Below are 18780 nucleotides of genomic sequence, written 5' to 3'. Positions count from 1 at the left end.
ACTAGAGAGCTTCTCAGTCCTTTTTTTTTCCATCTCTGATAACAACAGCACACACAGGCAACCAGGTTAGGCACCGGCACCCCCAATGCAGCTACAAGAGGCAATTCCTCAGGGGCAGAATCAAAAGCTCCCTGTTACTAAGCTCCCGGAGGGGAAATGCTTTTTGGACAGTGACTCCTGCTGGAACGGTGAAAGCAGCACAGACACAGAGCACGCTCTGGAGAGCGGGCACATCCCCACACCCAGCTCCCCACCACCAGGACTGGCACATCGCCCTCCTCCTCTCCAGCTGCCCCAGGGGCACCTCTGGACCTCTGGCAGTTCCTTCTGAGCCTCCTCAGAAAGGCTCACACGTGAAACACGGGGCCACAGGGCCTGGGGGAACGTTACTGCGTCGCTGCGAGATACCGCAGTTTTCCCACACGAAAGCAGTGTGGGCTCGGCGTTGGTTTCTGAAAGCCTGCAGCGAGGTACCACACGGCAGTTTGGCACCAGCTGGGAGCCAACTGCTGCACCCCTTCGGTTGGGGAGCCTGCTGTAGGGACGCGCGCCGTCTCGACTGGGTTTCCTGTTCGGTTTATCTTCAGGTCCCCAGGAAGGCAATTCACACGGCGAGCAGTCAGCTCTGCGCCGGCAGGTCCCACTCTTCAACGATCCTCCGCACGCTCTCGGCGATGGTCCACACCTCTGCCATGGCACCTCGACCTGCAGGGCCAAACGCGCACGGTGAAGCCCGGGGAGAGAGCGTGAGGACACGCTTCCCCCGCCCCACCTCTGCTCCCCTCCGCACTCGGCAGCCCTGCGGCAACGCAGAGGCAGTGGCGGAGCACTGCAAGGCCGGGGCAAAGCTTCCTCAGTAGCCCCGTGTGCTTCCTCGTGACTCACCCCACAAAAAGCAGCTGTGGAGGCCGGAGGATGGGCTCGGGCCTGCCGGTTGGGCAGGGGTTTTGTGGCACGAAGGAATGCCATCGGGGAGGAGCAGTCAGGCTGACTTCGCCTGGCTCCTAACTCACAAGTCTAAGCAGGAGCACGAGCTCCTCAGACAGTCAATGGAGGGAGGCAGGAAACCTCAAAAGGCAATTCATATGACCTTAATAAGTACCTCATGTTCTGAATCAGCTCCAAGGACAACTGCGCCTAACCCCTGCGCAGGGAGCTGGTCTCTCAGCTCACGCTACCCCGGGAGTAAGTGTGCAAAAGAGACCAAAAAAAAGCACGTGGGTAACAAAACACCCTGCCTCCCCTCCCTCCTCCAGTGCAAACACTGCGTGTGCTCAGTATTGTTTTGAAATGATCTGTGACTATTTAAAAAAAAGAAGTTGATTTCATACCATTCCAGTGACTCTACAGTTCGCCCCACATTAGAGAGAGCTGCCCTGGATTTGCACTAGCTTGGTTCTTGGGAGTAATTCTTGGAGAAGAGTGAGTGCTGAACAGAACAAAATGTGAAAGCTTTTCCTTTTGGGCTGGTTAGCTGCCAGATGAACATCTAATCTACACTGCGCTGTTGCTTCCTTCTGAAAGACTTTTTTTTAAGCTTAGAATGAAAGTTTTAATGCCAGAGCTCACTAAATCATCTCGTCCAACCTCACGCACTCGCAGAACTCAGTCCGTTCACTCCTGTCGTTTGCTTGAGGCAAACGCAGGGATACCTCCCGACCAGAATGTGTCTCCATTAGGAGATTCAAAAGATGGGAGTTTCTACTGGTCCTTTGTTCTGCCGGCTAATTGCTCTAATTGTTTATAACATGAGCCTTATTGTCATTAGACATTAGCTCAGGGAGGTTCAGTTTCCCTCTTTTTTTTCTGGTCCGTTTACACAGCTGGGTGAGTGAGCGCACAGATGAGCAGTGCCCAACAGCAGGCTCCAAAGGACAGCAACAACTTGAGGAAAGATGGAGGGGAAGGGGAAAGGCTGTTCAGAACGGCAGAGGGAAGTGCTCTCTGCGGGCAGATCACAGCCCAAATCTAACTTCACCCTCAGTTTTCCAGTAGGGATGAGCCCCCGGGGCCTTACCTGGGACAGAAGGCATAACTGGATAGAACTGTGAAGACTGGGGGCGAAGAACAATACTTCTGGAAGGACAAGAAAACTGAGTTTCCCTAAGAAACACTCAGTAAGACCCACCCTCCACTCCACCTTTTCCAGACCTATAAATCCTAGGAGGCTTGAAGCACCCTACGGACAAGACGCAGGCAGATTTGGGTGCTTCGGGCCTCTTAATCTCGAGAGGAGCTGCGTCTCACAAGCCCTGCTAAACAAAAGACATTCCCTGACTGCCGCCTCACGGCTTGGCAGAGCTACACCCTTCAAGGCCCGCCTTTGTCCTCCATGACCCACTTCCTCCACATCTTTGGCAATCCACAGCTGGATCTTTAGGTTTAGCTGAGAAAACTCTTGCTAAACAGCCTGTCTTACAGCACAGATCATGCCTACAGGTAAAATTCTTCCAGCGTGCCAAGCTCTAGAAACCCAGCCAAGGATGATGAAGATATTAGCAGATTGGAAGTGTTTTGCAACAGTAAATTGCTGCAGGCCCACAGGCTGCAAAGCTCTCCTCCAAGTCTCCTTATATCGTGGCACGCGGATATCATCAAGGCCAACAGCCGGCAGGTTACATTTAGCTATCCAATCAAGGGAGCATTTAAATTGTCAGCTCGATTTCATTTGTTATTTTAACTCGTTTTTAGCTGGGCCTTATGCCCAAAGCCACTCACTAAGGAAGAAACAACCTCTACCTGATACATGTAACACAGAAACTTGGTGGCAGCCAGGATCTGGCCCACTTCAGGTGAGATCAGTCACACGAGCGGAGGAAGGCGAACCTCTCACCAGCAAGTCAAACCACAATGTCAACAGACAAAACTGGTGCAAACCGAATCTCTTTTCTTCTGCACCAGATGCGAGCTCTGCTGTCTGCTGTTTGGGTGAAAGCTGGGCAAACCCCTTTGTGGATAAAACCCACAAGGCAGAAATTAGTTTGGAAGAAGAGGCCGTGGGGTAAAAGGCCTGAAAAAAGAGAAGGGGGAGAAAAAAGTCAGCAGTGGAGACGACTTTGGGTCTTCAGAGAGCTGGAGTGCATTACTGCTTCGCCATAATTTTCTTACACATTGCCAGGAAAACCCTGGCATGTGCCAACAGGAAAATCTTGCTGCAAATTGACTCACGAGCACGAGCAGAGCAGTGTCAGATGTGGCTACTACTGCCCCAACTGACCTTACCACCCCTCTCCCGCGGAGTTTGTTCTCACAGCAGCAAGGTTTGCACGGAACACGAAGCGGCTCCCAAATGCCTGCTGGTGTAGTGAGGTAACTCCTGATCGACGCTGCTTTGCCTTGCCACTCTGAGCTACAAACCGCAGCAGTTCACGTGCTGCTTCTCATGTGGCTCGCACAACCCTGCCGCAGGGGTGGCAGCCCCAGGAAAGGGGCAGGGCAGAGCAGCACAAGGTGGAAACCGTGTTTGCCATCCAGCTCTACTCCACACGAGTCCACTCACAGGGCCCTCCTGCACCTCACATCCCCACCTGTGGAAGAGGGACACCTCTTTCTGCTTCAGGTGTGTGGACCGGCACAAAAAGCACATTACCCCTTGGGAGCAAACATCCGAGTGCCACGGGAACAGAGGTCCCACGCAAGTACTAAGAGAGATGAAGGAAAAGCTCCGAGGGACCAAGAAGCTCTGCCAGATGGCCTTTGCACTTCTGCCAAAACGTCTGCGTGGAATGACCTCTTCTGGGCGTTTTCCCTTAACATTATTACAAGTACGCAAGAAATTTGATGTAATCAGGTCTAAAACCCCAGTGGAAACATAATTGTCCAGGACAGTTTAGCTGATGCCTGAGTTACTTGACTACGCTTACCTAACTGTAAATATTTCTTAGTCTTCAGCTCAAGAAAGCATTCCCTAGAAGCACTGCACCTAACGACTCAGACACTAAGAAAGCCAGCCCTAGAATTTAACCACTCAGAAGATTTTAATATCCTGCCTTCACTACAGACTGCCTTTTGAGGCATCCAACAGAGTGTTTGGGATCTTGATATCACTGGGGTTGTTAAATGGAAGGATGAGCGCGTTATTGTGCAGGCACATTTGCTATTACAGCAGGAATTGGGTGACATTTTACATTTTTTCCAGAAGAAATCTCAACTGAAGAAGAAAATCCATTCATCCAAATTGCTTGTTTAAAAAAAAAAAAAAAAAAAGCTTCTCAAAACCTCCCTGAAGTCAGAACGTCTTCATTTAAACCAGTTTGTAAAACACAGCCGGGACCATTTTATTTGTCAGCATGAGTTAAGACTCGAAACTGAGTGTGACAACATTTCCTACCCCCTTCTTTCACTTCACACAAGCCCGATGTCAAAACCCCAAACCAAAACAAGATTGGAAAGCTGATCTAGCTGAAAAGTAACCCAGGCAACAAACAACAACACATGTTAAATGCACATCCAGCTACACCCTCAGCCACATCTGCAAAGCGCTTATCCTCAGAGCCTGCTCTGAGGGATAAGATATTATCCCCCTGGCAGAGACGAGGAGCCATGGGCTGTTTTCATCATGTCTCTGTCTCAGCAGAGGGCAAGGCTGGGACACCCAAATCCCAGGCTGATAGTGCTCACCACAAAGCCTTCCTTCTGCTTGATCTGCTCTCTCTGAGGATGGGCATTTCTTTGAAATATCTAACAGCTCGTCGGAGAGCCTGGCTTGGATGGTCTCATGAGACTGCTAAAAGATTAATGAAGAATAATAGGTGCCAGCTAGCACAGGGCAACATTTCACCTTGTTCATACAAACCTTGGCAACGAGCACCTGCTCTCTGCAGTCCAACATCTTGCAGGTCACAGGGCAAAAGAACAGGGCAGCTCCCCTCAGGATGTTAGGGGCACTTGGGCAGCAGAACAGTCAGATGACATGCAATGGGACTGACCTTCGTCTCCACACACGAGTTTCTTCACCACACAGGGGATCTCCGTGTAGCCAAAGCCCTTCAGCTGCTCCACCTGCTGAGCTGTGATGGGATGTTCCCACATGGCTGTGTTCATAGCTGGGCAGAAGAGCAGAGGTTTGCGCAGGTCCCAGGCACGGATGACACAAGTCTGCAAAAGAAGCCAAGAGGTTGGGCTCTGAGATGTTTTCTTTCCTCATTCTGTCTCACCTCTCTGCTGCACAGAAGCGCTTTCCCAGCCCTGCTATCATGAGAGGGCCAAAAGCATCCATCTGTCAGCGCAGCTGGACTAACCCGTGAGCAGGTCCACGGGGCTGCTACTAATTTGTGTTACATTCCAGCAAAGCTCCTCTCTGACAGGCAAGAAGGACGAGGGAGGCTACAAAGAGAAGAGATTCCATCCTACACCAGATCAGAGCCAAGCAAGACATCCCAGTCGCTGGAGCAAACCACGCTGGAACGCGATGCATGCAGCCAGCCCTTGTGGGAGACCAAGAGAAGCTGAGGGGTGGCCACAGATCGTATCAGCTCCAGAGAAATCCCCAGGCAACGCTTCAGATAAGCCAGCTGTAGAGCTAAACAGAAAAAGTTGGCAAGTCAATCTTCTCAAACAAGACGCCAACTGGATCCCCAACGGCTGACAAGGGAAGCGCTGCTGCTTCCAGCATTCTCACGGAGGATTACACGAACCTATCTGCGCTGCTGCAGAAGATGCTGGTAGATTACAAACCACCCAGCAGCTCCTGCGTGCTGCAGAGGCTCACATCTGAGGCCGCAATAACATACAGCTTCCAGATAAGCTACTATCACCTCATCTCCTTAGAAAGATAAATGGTGGTTGCTCTTAAACAGTGCAATGCCCTTCAGTTTCCCTAGCCCTGACAGCTCAGGGATGCAGAGGGAGCCCCCCAGGCAGCTCACACGGGTCCCTGGTGCGGGGGCTCTGCGCAGTTCACAGTACTTCGGAGCGAGCTGCCCATCCTTTTTCATGCCCTGTGATCTGAACCCTTCGCGGCACAGGGGAAGTCTGCTAGAATCTGTTCAAACTTGCTAACCAACGCCTCTAGCACTTGCATTTCTTTACTGTAGCCACCTCTTCCCTCCACAAAACCATCCAGGACTGGCAGGGGTTTGTGAAGCCACGTCCCTAACACCCTTCCTGAGCTCTTCCTCTGTTGGCTACGGTACAAAGGGGACTCAGCAGGACAAGATGTTGCTTGTCCCTCATTCAGCTCTTTCTGGCTTCCCCAGATCTCCAGAGAGCTGCTCAGACAAATGAGTGCCGTAGCTCTGGGTGTACTGGTGTACTTTGCTCATTTGTAGGCACTCTTTCTTACCTAGACAGCTAAGCTGGCCCCGCAGGGCTCCCCAGGCAGAGCTGATGCACTGCCTCCATTCCTAAATCCATCCTCCCGGCGTTACCGAGGGGTGATGCAGCATTTGCACTTTTGCAGCTTCCTGGCACATCTTCCAGGTGCTGTATACGTATGACCTTTCCTGATGATGGCTCGACGCAGAGCACTGAAGCTACACACAAGTTCCTGATCGCTGAACTAAGCAGCACGCTCTCTTTTAATAGAGTTTCTGATCAGTCTTTGAGCCAGAGCACCTTCAGTACCAGAAAAACAAGCCTGAACAAGCAAAAAAAATACCATAGCTGAAACTGGAAGGTACGTAAGCGTGCACATATTTGAATTTCTGTGCTATGCAGTTAGGTGAGGGAGGAGGTGAGGTAGCAGGAAGTAAACAGTTTTATCTGATCTCACAGGTGTCTTTCCAGCTTACATCTCAAAAATGCAGAGAGGAACTCAAAAGTCAGAGAGAGAGAGAGAACACAACAGAGAGAGAGAGAGAACACGATAGAGAGAGGGTGGAGGTAGAAGGAGAGAAGGATCATCCACTAGAAAAAGCAGGACAGGCACAAAAGAGGGACTGGGAAATAATGGAAGACACCAAGATAGCCCAGGAATGGAGAGGAACACAGGTCAGGGAAGGAAAGAACAGGTGTTTGAGAAGGATCAGGGGAACCATGCTGGCAGAAGACAGAGACAAGCATATGAAGCGGCAGCAGAACATGCAAATCTTGAAGCTGCCGAAGAACAAGAGTTTCCATGAAAGAAAGGTCAGACCGACCAGCGCTGGGAGGGGAGGGAACCGAGGGGCTGCTCTCAGGCAGAGCCGCAGTTACTCACTAGCAGGTTGTCACAGATCCCGGTGGCGAGCTTTGCCAGGGTGTTTGCATCAAGAGGGGCCACCAGCATGAGGTCGGCCCACCGTCTGAGCTCAATGTGCAGCACCGGGTCCAAGCGGCCCTTCCACAGCTGGGGAGGAGACAAGATGCAGGTTACCAAACCCTCGCAGCGAACAGCGGGCACTGCACCGAGCCCACGGCAGTGACTGCAGCCTCAGCTTCGTTATTCTCACATCCAGCAACATCTGACAGCGTGGGGGGACTGGGGACTGCAGCCACAGCGCTCCCGTTTCTGACTTCCCACCTCCTCCAGCGAAGGCTGCAGGGCAGCAGCGCTTAGGAAGCACAGCTAAGGGGTAGTTTCCCCACACAGCCAACAATTTGTGCATCCAACAACCTCACCAGCTCCCAGCAAAAAGCTTTCTCCATCCACATCATCCCCTAGCTTCACAGATGCCAGGCATAAAAGCTCCCGTAAGGCGTAGTGCATCTGAGAAGCCCGCTGCATCCTATCAGCCAACCAAACCCAGCAGATTCCCCCTGGTTGGGTCCTGTCTGGGGAACCCGCGTGACATAGAAGCCTCACACCTCTTTCTTGTGTTCTAGGCCCTCTGAAGCCGCCCACTGGCTTTTGAAGAGGTTCAGACCCATAACTGACCCTCTTCTCACTTAGGAAGCATGCTCAGAGCAAAGTAAAGCCACACAACTGAGCAGGGAGCAGTCCTGTGGGCAGCCTCTAGGAGGGATGAGGTTTGGCCAGCCAGGCACTTCCATCCTCGGGGCTCCACGCAGGCACTTGTATCCTCAGTAAAGCTCGGGGGGGGGTCCCTGCTCTGCTTAAGAGCACATACAACTGGGACAGCATCAAGAGAAGCAGCAAGCAGCAGCAGGTGCTTCATCCCCAGAGAGCAGACAGCCCCACAGCAGCAGCAGGTGTGTCAGGGCCATGAAGTATTCCCTCTCTGACTCGCTGGAAACCACAACAAAAAGGCAGCATCCGGAAAGCCAGGGCTCCCTGACACCTTTCCCAGCTCTTCCACTCGCTTTTGTTTTTTCTACAAGCGCTGAAGGTTGTAGTTTTATTTTCAGAATAGAACAGCTCCCGAACATGCTGAGCAGGCTTATTTGCTACCCTGGTGTCAGCAGGGCACGTTACAAAGGCTCCAGGTCTGCTCCAACAGTGCGCCAACAGCCCACAGAGCCTGACCTGCACCTCTGTGACCACACAGAGGGCTCCTCCTGAATAGCTTTGCCTGGAACTGTAGCATCCTAGCACCCACCAGACCTCTGCTGATCTTCTAGACCGGCCAGAGAGCTTCCTGGCCATTGCCCCTCTCCACATGAAAGCAACACTTGCGTGTGAGTGCATTTGCGAGAGAACTGTTAAAGGGGAGATCAGCTCGCGCTGCCATCAGTCCTGCAAAGCTGAGAGAAAATGCACAGAAAAACAAATGTCGACGTTCATACATCCCTCCATCCCAGAATCTCTCAAAGCACATTAACAGAATCATATTCAAGAGAAGATAATTCTATGGAGAAGAGCCAAAAAGATGCCACCGGCCACTGTTATTAGTGGATCCTGCGAGGTGTGCTCATGCATAACTGGTTCGAGGGGAAAAACTGGTGAAAAAGGTCAAGTTGATAGCACGTTGCTAAAATCCAAAGAACGATGGACTGATCTCTTCCACGTACACGCATCAGCGTGGATGCCTTTTGAGCTACACACCCTGCTGCCACCAGGAGAACACCTCTTACGGCCAGCCGCCCACCACAGGGGCGAGAGCAGGACACTGCAGCAGGCCCTGCTGGCATGGAACTCCCCACGAGAGGTGGCCCCGCAGCCGGCTCAGACACGGCACACGCCAGCTTTGGTTCCCTCCCGAGGCGCAGGCAGATTTGGAGGACGCAGAGCAAGAAGCTGCAGCACACAGGCAGCGGTGGCTGAGGTTTCCCAGCCGGACACCGAGCTGAGCTCTGAAGCAGCCTGGGTAGTTTTGTGACTGTCAGTGGTGCCGGCAGATTTAGAATAGGCAGCGATAAGGAGAATTAAGCTGTTGCCTTCCTGACAAGTATGAGTCACGGCAAGCAGCTGACACCCTCACCACCACTTTGCAGTGGCTTTCTTGACATTTCCTGATGCTCCTCTCAGCGCTGCAGAGAGCTGCTGAGCCCAGGCTGGTGAGAGACCACTTCTACCCACAGTGCCTGCTGCAAGCCTGCTAGGGCGGTACCAAATCCTCCTGTTCAGCCAGCGCTGCCTCGCTCACCTCTCTGAGAGCCCTGCTCCAGAGCACGCAGCACTCCAGCAAAGAGGTGAGCCTTAGCCAAGAATCTAAGGAATGCGGTCTCTCATGAAGAAAAGGAGGAACGCTTTGATTTGCTGTTCAGCACTTGAACAACGGAGTGAAACCTCTGCGAGCCCTGCCTTCTGCTGAAGCAGGACCCGTTGGTCAGCAGGAAGCAAAAGGCCCAAGTGATGAAACGACTTGAATCACAAAACACGAGGCTAGTGGGGACAGGAGTGGAGCCCTCGCCCTCTCCAGAGGTAGAACTACTCACCTGCCATTCGTCTTCATCGCTATAGAGGGGGACGGGAATCTCCTGGGGGTTGTAGAAGTGCTTTGCTCTCTCAGTAGTGACCACCTTCACTTCCAGCTAGGCAGAAAGCAAAAAGACAGACCAACAGTTATGCCCCGAGGCCAATCCTGTACAGCTGGGTAGAGGAGGAGGGCTCGAGCTGCAAAGGTTTTGAAAGATTTGTGGATCCGCAGAGGACGTTCCCCTGCTGCGTGCATGTGCACTAACCGCACCTACCCCGAGCTGAAAGGTCAGGCTGCTGGAGGTGCTCACGGGGGCTGAAGACTCGTCTCATTGCCACCCAGAACGAGGCAGGTGATTAGTCACCGCCTGCCAAACTCGTTCACATGGCCAGCTCACAGCAGGGACAGCAGCAAGCGCAGAACCGAGAGGCAGCTCCACACAGAACTTCAAAGGGACGGTACGGAGCAGCAAAGCGCAGCGCCACGGAAGGTGCCCTTTAATCAGGAAACGCCCGCCGAAGGGAGCAGCAGAGCATCCTGCCTCCGTGGATTCCCTCAGCCACCGCAGAAAGGGGTGGCATGCCCGCACGGCCCTGCAGGATCGCTCTTCCCACACTCGGAGCCAAGAGGAAGCACGGTGCCGAGCCGTCACGAGTCCTACTGGGCGAGAAGCTGGCAGATGGGACCCGGCACCACCAGGGCAGAGCAAGCCCATCCCTGCCGAACAAGGCTCCACAAGAAGCAGCGGCTCAAAGCTCCCCTTGTTTCCCGGGGCGTTTTTGAAACAGCAGGATGTTAGCTTACCTGTGCCTACCATGCCTGTTACGAAAGTGATAAAGCCCTGTCTGCCAGGCAGAGCATGATTTCTTGGTCTTCATTACATTTTTCCCTTTAATTCCTCTCTCTGCCTCGATTTCTTTCACCGCTGCCCCTCTCTCTCGACAAGGGAGGCACCACCAAAGGTGGGGAGGTAGCTACAGACTACCAGGCACTATTTTTACAGCCACGTTAACCCACCTTGCTCCAGCCAAGGGCAGCACGCTGGGGCAGTGCCCTCCAGCTGCTGTGCCCATCAGGGAAAGATGCTGGAAACAGTAAAAGCTCTGCGCAGGTACGTTCACAGCACAGGGCTCCTGTGGCTCACACAAGGAAAAGGAGACGGGGTAAAGCGCCTGAGGGTTCTCTCCCAACTCTTAGCCAAACGGCCTGCCTTACGGGAAGCCAGCTGAGCCTTCGGGTACATGGCATGTGCTGGGGCAGTCCCTGCACGTCCCTTGGACGCCTGACACGCACAGTTAGGAGGTGCTAAGGTGCCTATGACGGGAGATCCTTTTATTTCCTCCTGCAGGAATCTTAGCAGGTGGAAAAAGTGGAATTTGCCCCAGTTTCTGCACGTCCCACAACCAAAGCTGTGCCTCTGACAGGTGCCACAAGCGGCTGCTGGTCACACAGACGCGTTCTGCACGCACCAGGATCAGCCACGAAGCAGAGCCAGCGTCAGACCTGCTCCGCATGTGCCTCTCACCTGCGTGGCACCTGCAGCTCTTCCACCTGCAATTCCTGCAGAGGACGGACCTTAAAGCAGCCGACAGACTGCTCGGCACGTGAAGGGAGCGCTCCAGAACCACTGGTAACATTCAGGACGCACCTCACACCACCGATAACTGCAAGGAAATAATTATTTTCCTCGTTATCACCCAATTCTGACGGTGGCCTGCACCCTGAGCCAGCTCACGGCACAAGCCACGCGGTGGTTCCGTTACACCAGCAGCTCCCAGCTGCTCCTTTTCAGGGGGTCCTAGCTTAGAACCACCGCTGCATTTCTGGTGCTTTCGAGTGGGAAGATCACATTCATAGCAATCAACCACGTCGAATCTGTATTAGCCTCAGCTTGCAGAAAGCTGTTTGGAGCCAAGCAGCGACGCCACCAAAGGTGCTAAGGCCGCTTTCTGCCATCCCCTGGGCTTTGAGGAGGTGTTAACCTCTGAGGCTGCAAGATATTATTTGTTTGGTGACTTTAAAGAGTTTAAAGGTGTTTGTCTGCTCTCTGAAACAATACCAGTAGGCTGCATCCATGCTAAAAGTTCTCACCAGCAACGTTTGTTCAGTGCCATTCTTATTTACAGAGAGCTGTAACAATACAAGGATTTTGAGGTGATGCAATTGCATCTACCTCATGACATATTTTGTACCTTGCTGCTTCAATTGTGCCGGTATCCAAAAGGTTCTAATCCAGACCAGAAACACCTGGTCAAAAGGCTAAGGGACGCCAAAAAATCCACTTTGCTTTTCTTATTTTAAGACAGTTTCATAACCATCTCTGTTCTTTAAAAAAAAAAAAAAAAAAAAAATACCTACTTCTTCAAAGCTGAAGCCCAGGACGAGGGAATGGCTGGCTACCAACAGCTGCGTCCAACCCACCACAAGGCAGAGCTCAGCAGGGGGCTGTTCGAGGACTCCACGGGGCAGTAACTCCACCATGCCCCCAGGAAAGCTGCTCTAGCGGTTTAATTATCCTCACTGATTGAGGTTTTCTGCTGGGGTGGGCTCCTGGATCCCTTGTTCTCTGCAAGTGTTTCAAGTCCCTCCAGCTATGTTGGAAAGAGATCAGTGCTCTCAAGATCGTTTTAACCTACATAGTTTTTCCTTCTATTTACCTGGCACACCCTCTGTTTGACTGTGGATATCCCTCTGCTTAAGCTCTAAATCCCTCTGGCCCCACGCACAAACTCCAGAGTGCAGTGAAATTGCACAACGTGCTTCAAACCTCCAAGGCCAGATGACATCCAGAAGCCTCAGTAACAATAGCTGTCACCCAGAAAGAAGTTTGCTTTCTCCTTTCTTATTAACTAACTGATATCCCATCCATGTGATTTTTTGACATTCTTTTCCTGCCAGGCCACCCAAATTACCAGGCTGAGACAACGCATGTGAGTCCAGCACAGCCACGAGTTCCCCAGGTGTCCTGACAACGCGCTGCGTGCTGTCTCCTCACAAAAAATAAAAATAAAAAAAAGAGGCAAGGGTAAAAAGCTGAAAAGTGTAAGCTGCTGTCCTATTGATTTCCTAGATCTTCAGAGAGCTTAAAAGACAGCAACATGTAGCCGTGTCAATTATCGCCCTCAAGGACACGTTAAAGCTTAATGGGTGCAAAATCGTGCCGCCAAGTCGTTGGCTGAGAACCGTTTTAGCAGAAACATCAATTTTAAACTACGGGCTGCATCTCTTCTGGTATCAAAGCCTGCCTCTGCCCTGCTCCCACCGATGGCTTCTCCAAGTTCTGTCCTGTCAGATAATGCAGCAGGTCTTAAACTTGATGGAGACATTATGCTGACTTCACCCACCAGGCTTCGGATCAGGCAGCAAAATCACATCAGAACTGAGTAAACAAATAAATTTAACTAACAAATCTGATACGAGAAGCTCCTGGACAGGCTGGATACTCATCTTTCATTTTTTATGCAGTACAGCCTAAAACTAGTGGCCACAAGGCCTGCAACAGACATCACAGAGTGCAGAATTTAGGACCAGCCATCTGAGGCTTTTACTTAGGCATCAAAAGCTCACAGAGCAGGAACGCGCTTGATCTCAATTCCTACAGCAGACCATCTGCATTCTTCCTGCCACCCGCAAAGGGTGTCCCAAGCACCGGGAGCAAGGGAAAAGAGACCACAGCAAAGTGGATTCAAGGCAAGAGGACCGGAAGATGCCTGCCCCGCATCCCTTGCTAAGAAGAGGACAGTGGCTGGAGCTGGCTCTGGGCTGGTCACCCCCTTCCTCGGCACCATTCGGCTTCACCCTCCTGCCCCAAGCCAGGACCTTTGGCCTTCGTCGTTATTTCAGGTCAAAATCATTTCAAAAGGACATTCAGCAGGTACTCTAACCAAGAGACGTGAATATTTAAGTGCACGCTCTTGCTCTTGCTCCTGCTCCTCTTTCATTTCACTGCTCCAAAACAGACGCCTCGCTGCTTAAAAGCTGAAGGCTTCTACAGCTTCCTCTAGCTTTATTCTAAAGCAAGATTACCACACTCCCTTCCCTGACTCTAGTCACTAGTGGCCTCTGCTGGACACTTTGTTACTCCTGACAACAACCTGGTGTTACAACATAAATAAAAACGCACAGACACACATCCTGGCTTGTATCTCCTGTTCTTACAAGGCCCAGGTGCCCTTTGCTGGTCAGACAGCAGCACCCATCTTCGTAAAGCCCACATCTCAGTTACTGAAAATTGCAGGGTCCTAATTAAAAACGTTAATTTCCAACAAGCATCCACCTGTGTCTGCAGCCAGGTCTGCCTGGGGAAGTACCAAGGAATAATCACTGCCCTTTAAACCTAATTTCAAGCTAAAGGTTAAGTGCTGAGAAGTAAGAAACGATAGGGAGAGAAATATTGATTTTTAAAAGCAGGAGGAACCTGTCCCAGGTTTCAATCTAAAGGGCTTAATGCCAGAAGGAACTCTTCACTTCAGCAGAAGCCATCTAGTCTCTCCTGGAAACCAAAACACCAGGATAACACCAGCTCTACCGATAAGATTTACTCACCCCAGGGATTTTTAGCAATTCAGAGATGAGGAGAGGCAGCTTCAGGGCAGCCACGCTTCCAGTCACACCCACCAGGACTCGGAATTTTTTCTCTGGCACACACAAACTCGTTTCTGCAGTTGCCTTTGGTTCTAGACGTGAGAAAGGCTCCATGGTCCAGCCAAACTCTAGGAGCACAGTAAAATAAAGGAATTTTAGCACCGAGACCTGCGCAGCAGGGTTCCATCAACAACGTACTCCCAAAGACACAGGTCTAAGCGTGGGCTGTGCAGGACCCAGAGCAACTCGGTCTGATGCCCAACATTCAGGCCCCGACCCACAAAGCTTTTAAGTACTGGCACACCTTTAAGCACAGGAGTAGCCGGACTCCTCCCATTTTCCCTACATACAGGTTCTCTGGGATAATGGTAAACAGAATGCCAGGAACTACACAGGCTTGATTGCTGTTGGTAAAGCCAACAGCCCCCAGAGCAGAAATACGCCCTCGTGTGATGGACACGGTTCAGAACTTACGATAACTACGCCTTTCACACTGACTACGGGCAAGACATGCAGCCCAGCTGAGCCGTGCTCCCTTCACACCCTATCGAGAAGGATAAATGCAGGGAGGCATTTTAGGAAGTAAAATCTCTGGGGGGCCTCAGGCAAGCATTAGCGTTGTACTGCCCATCATACTAATACATATTTACAGTAGCACTAGGAATTACTCTTTGTACATGGGGCAAAAAAAGACCCAAACTGTGAATAAAATGTAAACCAAACCAGCCACCATGTGCAAACACCGCAGGAATGCGAAAGGCAGAACCACTCACTCATCCACTGGTGCAAGCCAAGACTACTACAGGCCTACAGGTTGTTTTTGAAGGCGTGTGGTGAGCAGAGATTATTCAGGATGGTCTGCCACTCCGAGCCACTGCCACGCTGATAAATCACTAATGATAAATCACTCACAAGTATTCTGTCAAAGAAAAGCATTCCTCTACAGAATCCACGTGAACGTCTCTATTTCATAAGTCTTGAAACTAACAAAGAGCAAACTCTCTTATTTAAAACATCTGAAAACTGTACTTCAGTGAAGGCATCACACCAGGATTCAGTCAGAATAACCTCCTCGTTATTCAGAGGAGGTTACTTGGAAGCATTTTGGGTAAAAGAGAAGAAGGAAAAAATCTTATCACCAGCTTTATTTTACGCACCAGCTTGGACGTTGGAGTGAGGCGGTTGGGTTCCCTACAGAGAATGTATCTCTTGGTCATTCCCAGAGCTCATTCAGATTCAAGTTTAATTTAGGATCCTTCGTGGGGCGATTCAGATAACGCTCACGCAGCAGCTACAGGAGCCTGAGCCACCAAGACGCACAAGCACCAAGATCCTCGCTAAGTGCCTCAGCCCATCAGCCATCCTTTTTCCATGCTCCACTGGGAATTCATACGGTGTGCTTGGGCCCCTGGGGTTTCTCAGTGTGGCTGAAAAAAAAAAAAATAAATAAAATAAACAAAGAGCTAGGATAGGAGCACAATTTCAGCTTGACCTTCCAGGCACCGCTTACCACGAGAAGTTACAGGGTGGTCTGACACCACAGCACTACTTTCATTAGGTGTTTACCTGATGAGAATTAAAGCTACCACAAACTGCCCAGAGCTGAAAACACTTATTAAGTATCAATTAATTCACCCAGGCACCCCCACCCCGAACCAGGCCGTGAGGGCTGTTGGCATCAGAGGGACCGCTCCCTCCCCTCACCGATCAGCCCCGGGGAGCTAGTGTGAAGGGAGCAGAAAGCAGGCGGCTCCGCACAACGTTACCGGCTCCTTAGCTCTGAGAACCGCTTACTAAAGGCTGCCGAGGCCGAAAACGGCCGGGAGGAACCCGGCGGCCTGCAGAGCACCAACGGGGGGCCCACGGCTGAGGGCGGCCCGGGGCTCGCGGCCCGACTGCGGCCTGCCCGCGGCCCGGCCCCGCCCAACGGGGACAGACCCCGGGAGGCGCGGGGCACGCTGGGAAATGTAGTCCCGCGGCGCCGCCATGAGGCCCAAGCCGGCCCTCGGGGCCTAGGCGGTGCCCAGCGGGCTCCCCGAAATACAAACTGACACCAGTGAAGCCTCAGGGCCCCGTAGGTCAACACCGCACCCCCCTCTGGTGACCCGCAGCCGGCACACGCCGCTTTCTCCCAGTCCCAAAGCCCCCTGTTTTGGTGCCCAGCCCTGGGCGTTATGAAGCGTGCGTTATTTTGGTGGCTCCTTTGGCCAGGAGCAGCCCCTGGGGGTGCAGCCCCTGGGGGTTGTCGTGTCCCTGCCCAGCTGCATTTCCCCACCCCAAAGCCCCAAGCCATCATCCTGTCAGCCCCAGCATGAGCGCTGGCTCGCGGTGACATTCGACATACTTCCAAGGCAGAAAATCCACGGCTAGTGGTTAAAATTTGCTGCTGGGGTTAAAATGAAAAGCATACAGGGAGGAAATGAGGGCAAGGGCACAGGGACAGAGCCCTGGGGTGCAGGATTACTCCTGGCACCCCAGAGGCAGCGCAGAGCTGGGTGAGCGCACGGCCTCCCAACATTTCCCAGAGACAACTGGAAAGGGGCATCTTGTGGGCATCCCTCCCATTATCACATCATCAGTGGGGAAGGAGAGACAGCAACGAGCTCAGCCACAGCTCACAACCAAGGCCGTCCCCCCATTAACAGGGCTGCTAATTAAAGATAACCACTTTGGAAGCCATGGAGCCATGGCCAGCTTCCACCAGAGCAAGGCACGCACATCGCCAGCGAGGGGTCCCGCTTGCACAGAGGAGACAGTGGAGAGGAGGGTGAGGTGCTGAAGCAATGCCTGTTAGTTACAGCTCGTTACAGGTATCATTTATGCGGCTTAATATAAACGCAAAAGGTGAAATCACTTCATTATTCTGCAGACAGGGATGACAGAGCACGTGATTTGGCATAGTCAGTTTTAGGCTAGCTAGAAATGAACTGCACAATATTTAAACCTGATTAAGTACATAATAGGCTCAGCAACGGATTACGTTTCTCCTTACAGTTTATACATTTATATACACACATACACAGACAGGCGTTTTATCATTAGCTGCATTTTAGTCTTGTCAAGAGACAACTACCTACTGCCAAATGACTGAAGTGATACTCAGAAAGGAAACTATTCTTGGTGTGCTTTGCTGGGAAAAAAAAAATAAAAGATAAATTCCAGTTTGGTGCCATCCCCGTGGGCAGATCTCACATCCTGGCACTGCTGAACTGCTGGGGGGGGCAGGCAGGGGCACAGCACCTGCAGTGCCAGCATTTTTGGGGCACCCATGGGGCAGGAGGTGGTGGAGCCGAAGGGCTGCATTCCCTTTTGGGCTGCTTTTCTAGGACTTGGAGGAAAAAAAATAGTTGTTTAAAGTGCATTTAGAGTCTGAAAAGCATCTCTGAGAAGGAGCTTTCCCTCCCTCCTCCTGCCCCACAATGTCCATTTGCTCCCCATTTACAAACCAGCCCTGAGCCCTGCTGCCTCCCTGCAAGCCCCTCACTGGAAGCCCGACCTCCCCAGACTGGGCAGGATTTGGGGGCTGGTGGACCGGGGGGACTCATTCTTGCAAAGGATCCTAGTAGAGCCAGGCAGCCAAGCTTCACTGTGCTTTGTAGGAGCACGAGCAAGGAGTCACTCCCACCAGCCCAGAGCTTCCCTAAAGAGCTGCGAGCCAACAGGGAGAAGTATTGGCCTCGTTATTTACAGCATCGGCGGGGCTGGTTGTATGTGGGGTGGCAAGATTGCACCAAAAATAGGTCCCACGAGAAACACTCTGCCAGTTTTAGTTTTGAAATAGAAGCCTTTAGAAAACAGGTCCAGGATACAGGACCAGGCTGGTCTCACCCCCCAGAGAAAACCTGTCCTCACTCCCCAACACGCACGCACCCATGCACACAGCAGCTTTCATCTGCAGCCACGCAAAAATAATACTGCTCTTCCACAGCAAAATGTAAACTACACATTTACAACACCACGCACTGAGAGAAGGTGGATGGAGATCCTGAGCCAGGGATTGGATTAGGAATCTCTTGGCTTCCAGCATGTCAACAGCAGGATTGAAGGGTTCTCTCTCTCCTGTTTTAAAAATCAGCTAAAACAGCTTTTTTTTTTTTTTTTTAATGGCTAAACCAGCCACCTGCTAGTTAAAAAGCAGAAGAAAAGAATTCCCAGGATTGCTTGCCCTTGCTGAGACAACGGCAGATTGCTGGATACTACCAAGTGAAAGAAAACTCACACGTCAGAAACCTGTAGTTCAGCTCTTATTTAGGGGGAGATGGGTGCTGGTCACTACTTTGTAATCTTTCCCTTTTTGGGGGGGCTTTTGGCTGATGTAGTTCTAACACACACCTATCACCACAGGAATTAAAAAGTCACCACCGTGCACTATTTCACAGGGAAAAGAAGACACAGGAATGTACACGTACTATCACGCACAGCACGAGTCCTGCAGGTCAGCTCACAGCCTCTTCAGAATGAGAAATAAAAGAGAAATAACAGAGAAGGAGCTCAAGGTGAAATAACAGAGAAGGAGCTC

General features: G+C 51.6%; 1 protein-coding gene and 1 long non-coding RNA gene across 3 annotated transcripts in view; one reads left to right on the top strand and one right to left on the bottom strand.

Annotated features, from left to right (window-relative positions):
* Positions 1-29: 29 nt before the first annotated feature.
* On the bottom strand, positions 30-15688 carry PPCDC (phosphopantothenoylcysteine decarboxylase). Of its 2 annotated transcripts, none has more exons than XM_035336117.1 (6): positions 15419-15688; positions 14223-14389; positions 9697-9792; positions 7139-7267; positions 4929-5097; positions 30-705 (listed from the first exon to the last, which is right to left on the bottom strand). In XM_035336117.1, exons 2-6 carry the CDS (start codon positions 14373-14375, stop codon positions 620-622), a joined length of 633 nt encoding a protein of 210 aa, XP_035192008.1. In that variant the 5' UTR covers positions 14376-14389; positions 15419-15688; the 3' UTR covers positions 30-619. The 2 variants fall into 2 exon arrangements, with proteins under 2 accessions (XP_035192008.1, XP_035192009.1); XM_035336118.1 differs by having other exon boundaries at positions 15468-15688.
* Positions 15689-16899: 1211 nt separating this feature from the next.
* The window catches only part of LOC118172294, a 1973-nt gene continuing 92 nt past the window's right edge, over positions 16900-18780 (top strand). Inside the window, exon 1 of the long non-coding RNA XR_004753629.1 lies at positions 16900-18757. This is a non-coding gene — a long non-coding RNA (uncharacterized LOC118172294). The remainder of the gene's footprint in view (positions 18758-18780) is intronic.

Source organism: Oxyura jamaicensis, chromosome 10 (genome assembly GCF_011077185.1).
Source record: "Oxyura jamaicensis isolate SHBP4307 breed ruddy duck chromosome 10, BPBGC_Ojam_1.0, whole genome shotgun sequence".
NCBI classification, from domain to species: Eukaryota; Metazoa; Chordata; class Aves; order Anseriformes; family Anatidae; genus Oxyura; species Oxyura jamaicensis.
This window is presented reverse-complemented; position numbering and strand designations above follow the sequence as displayed.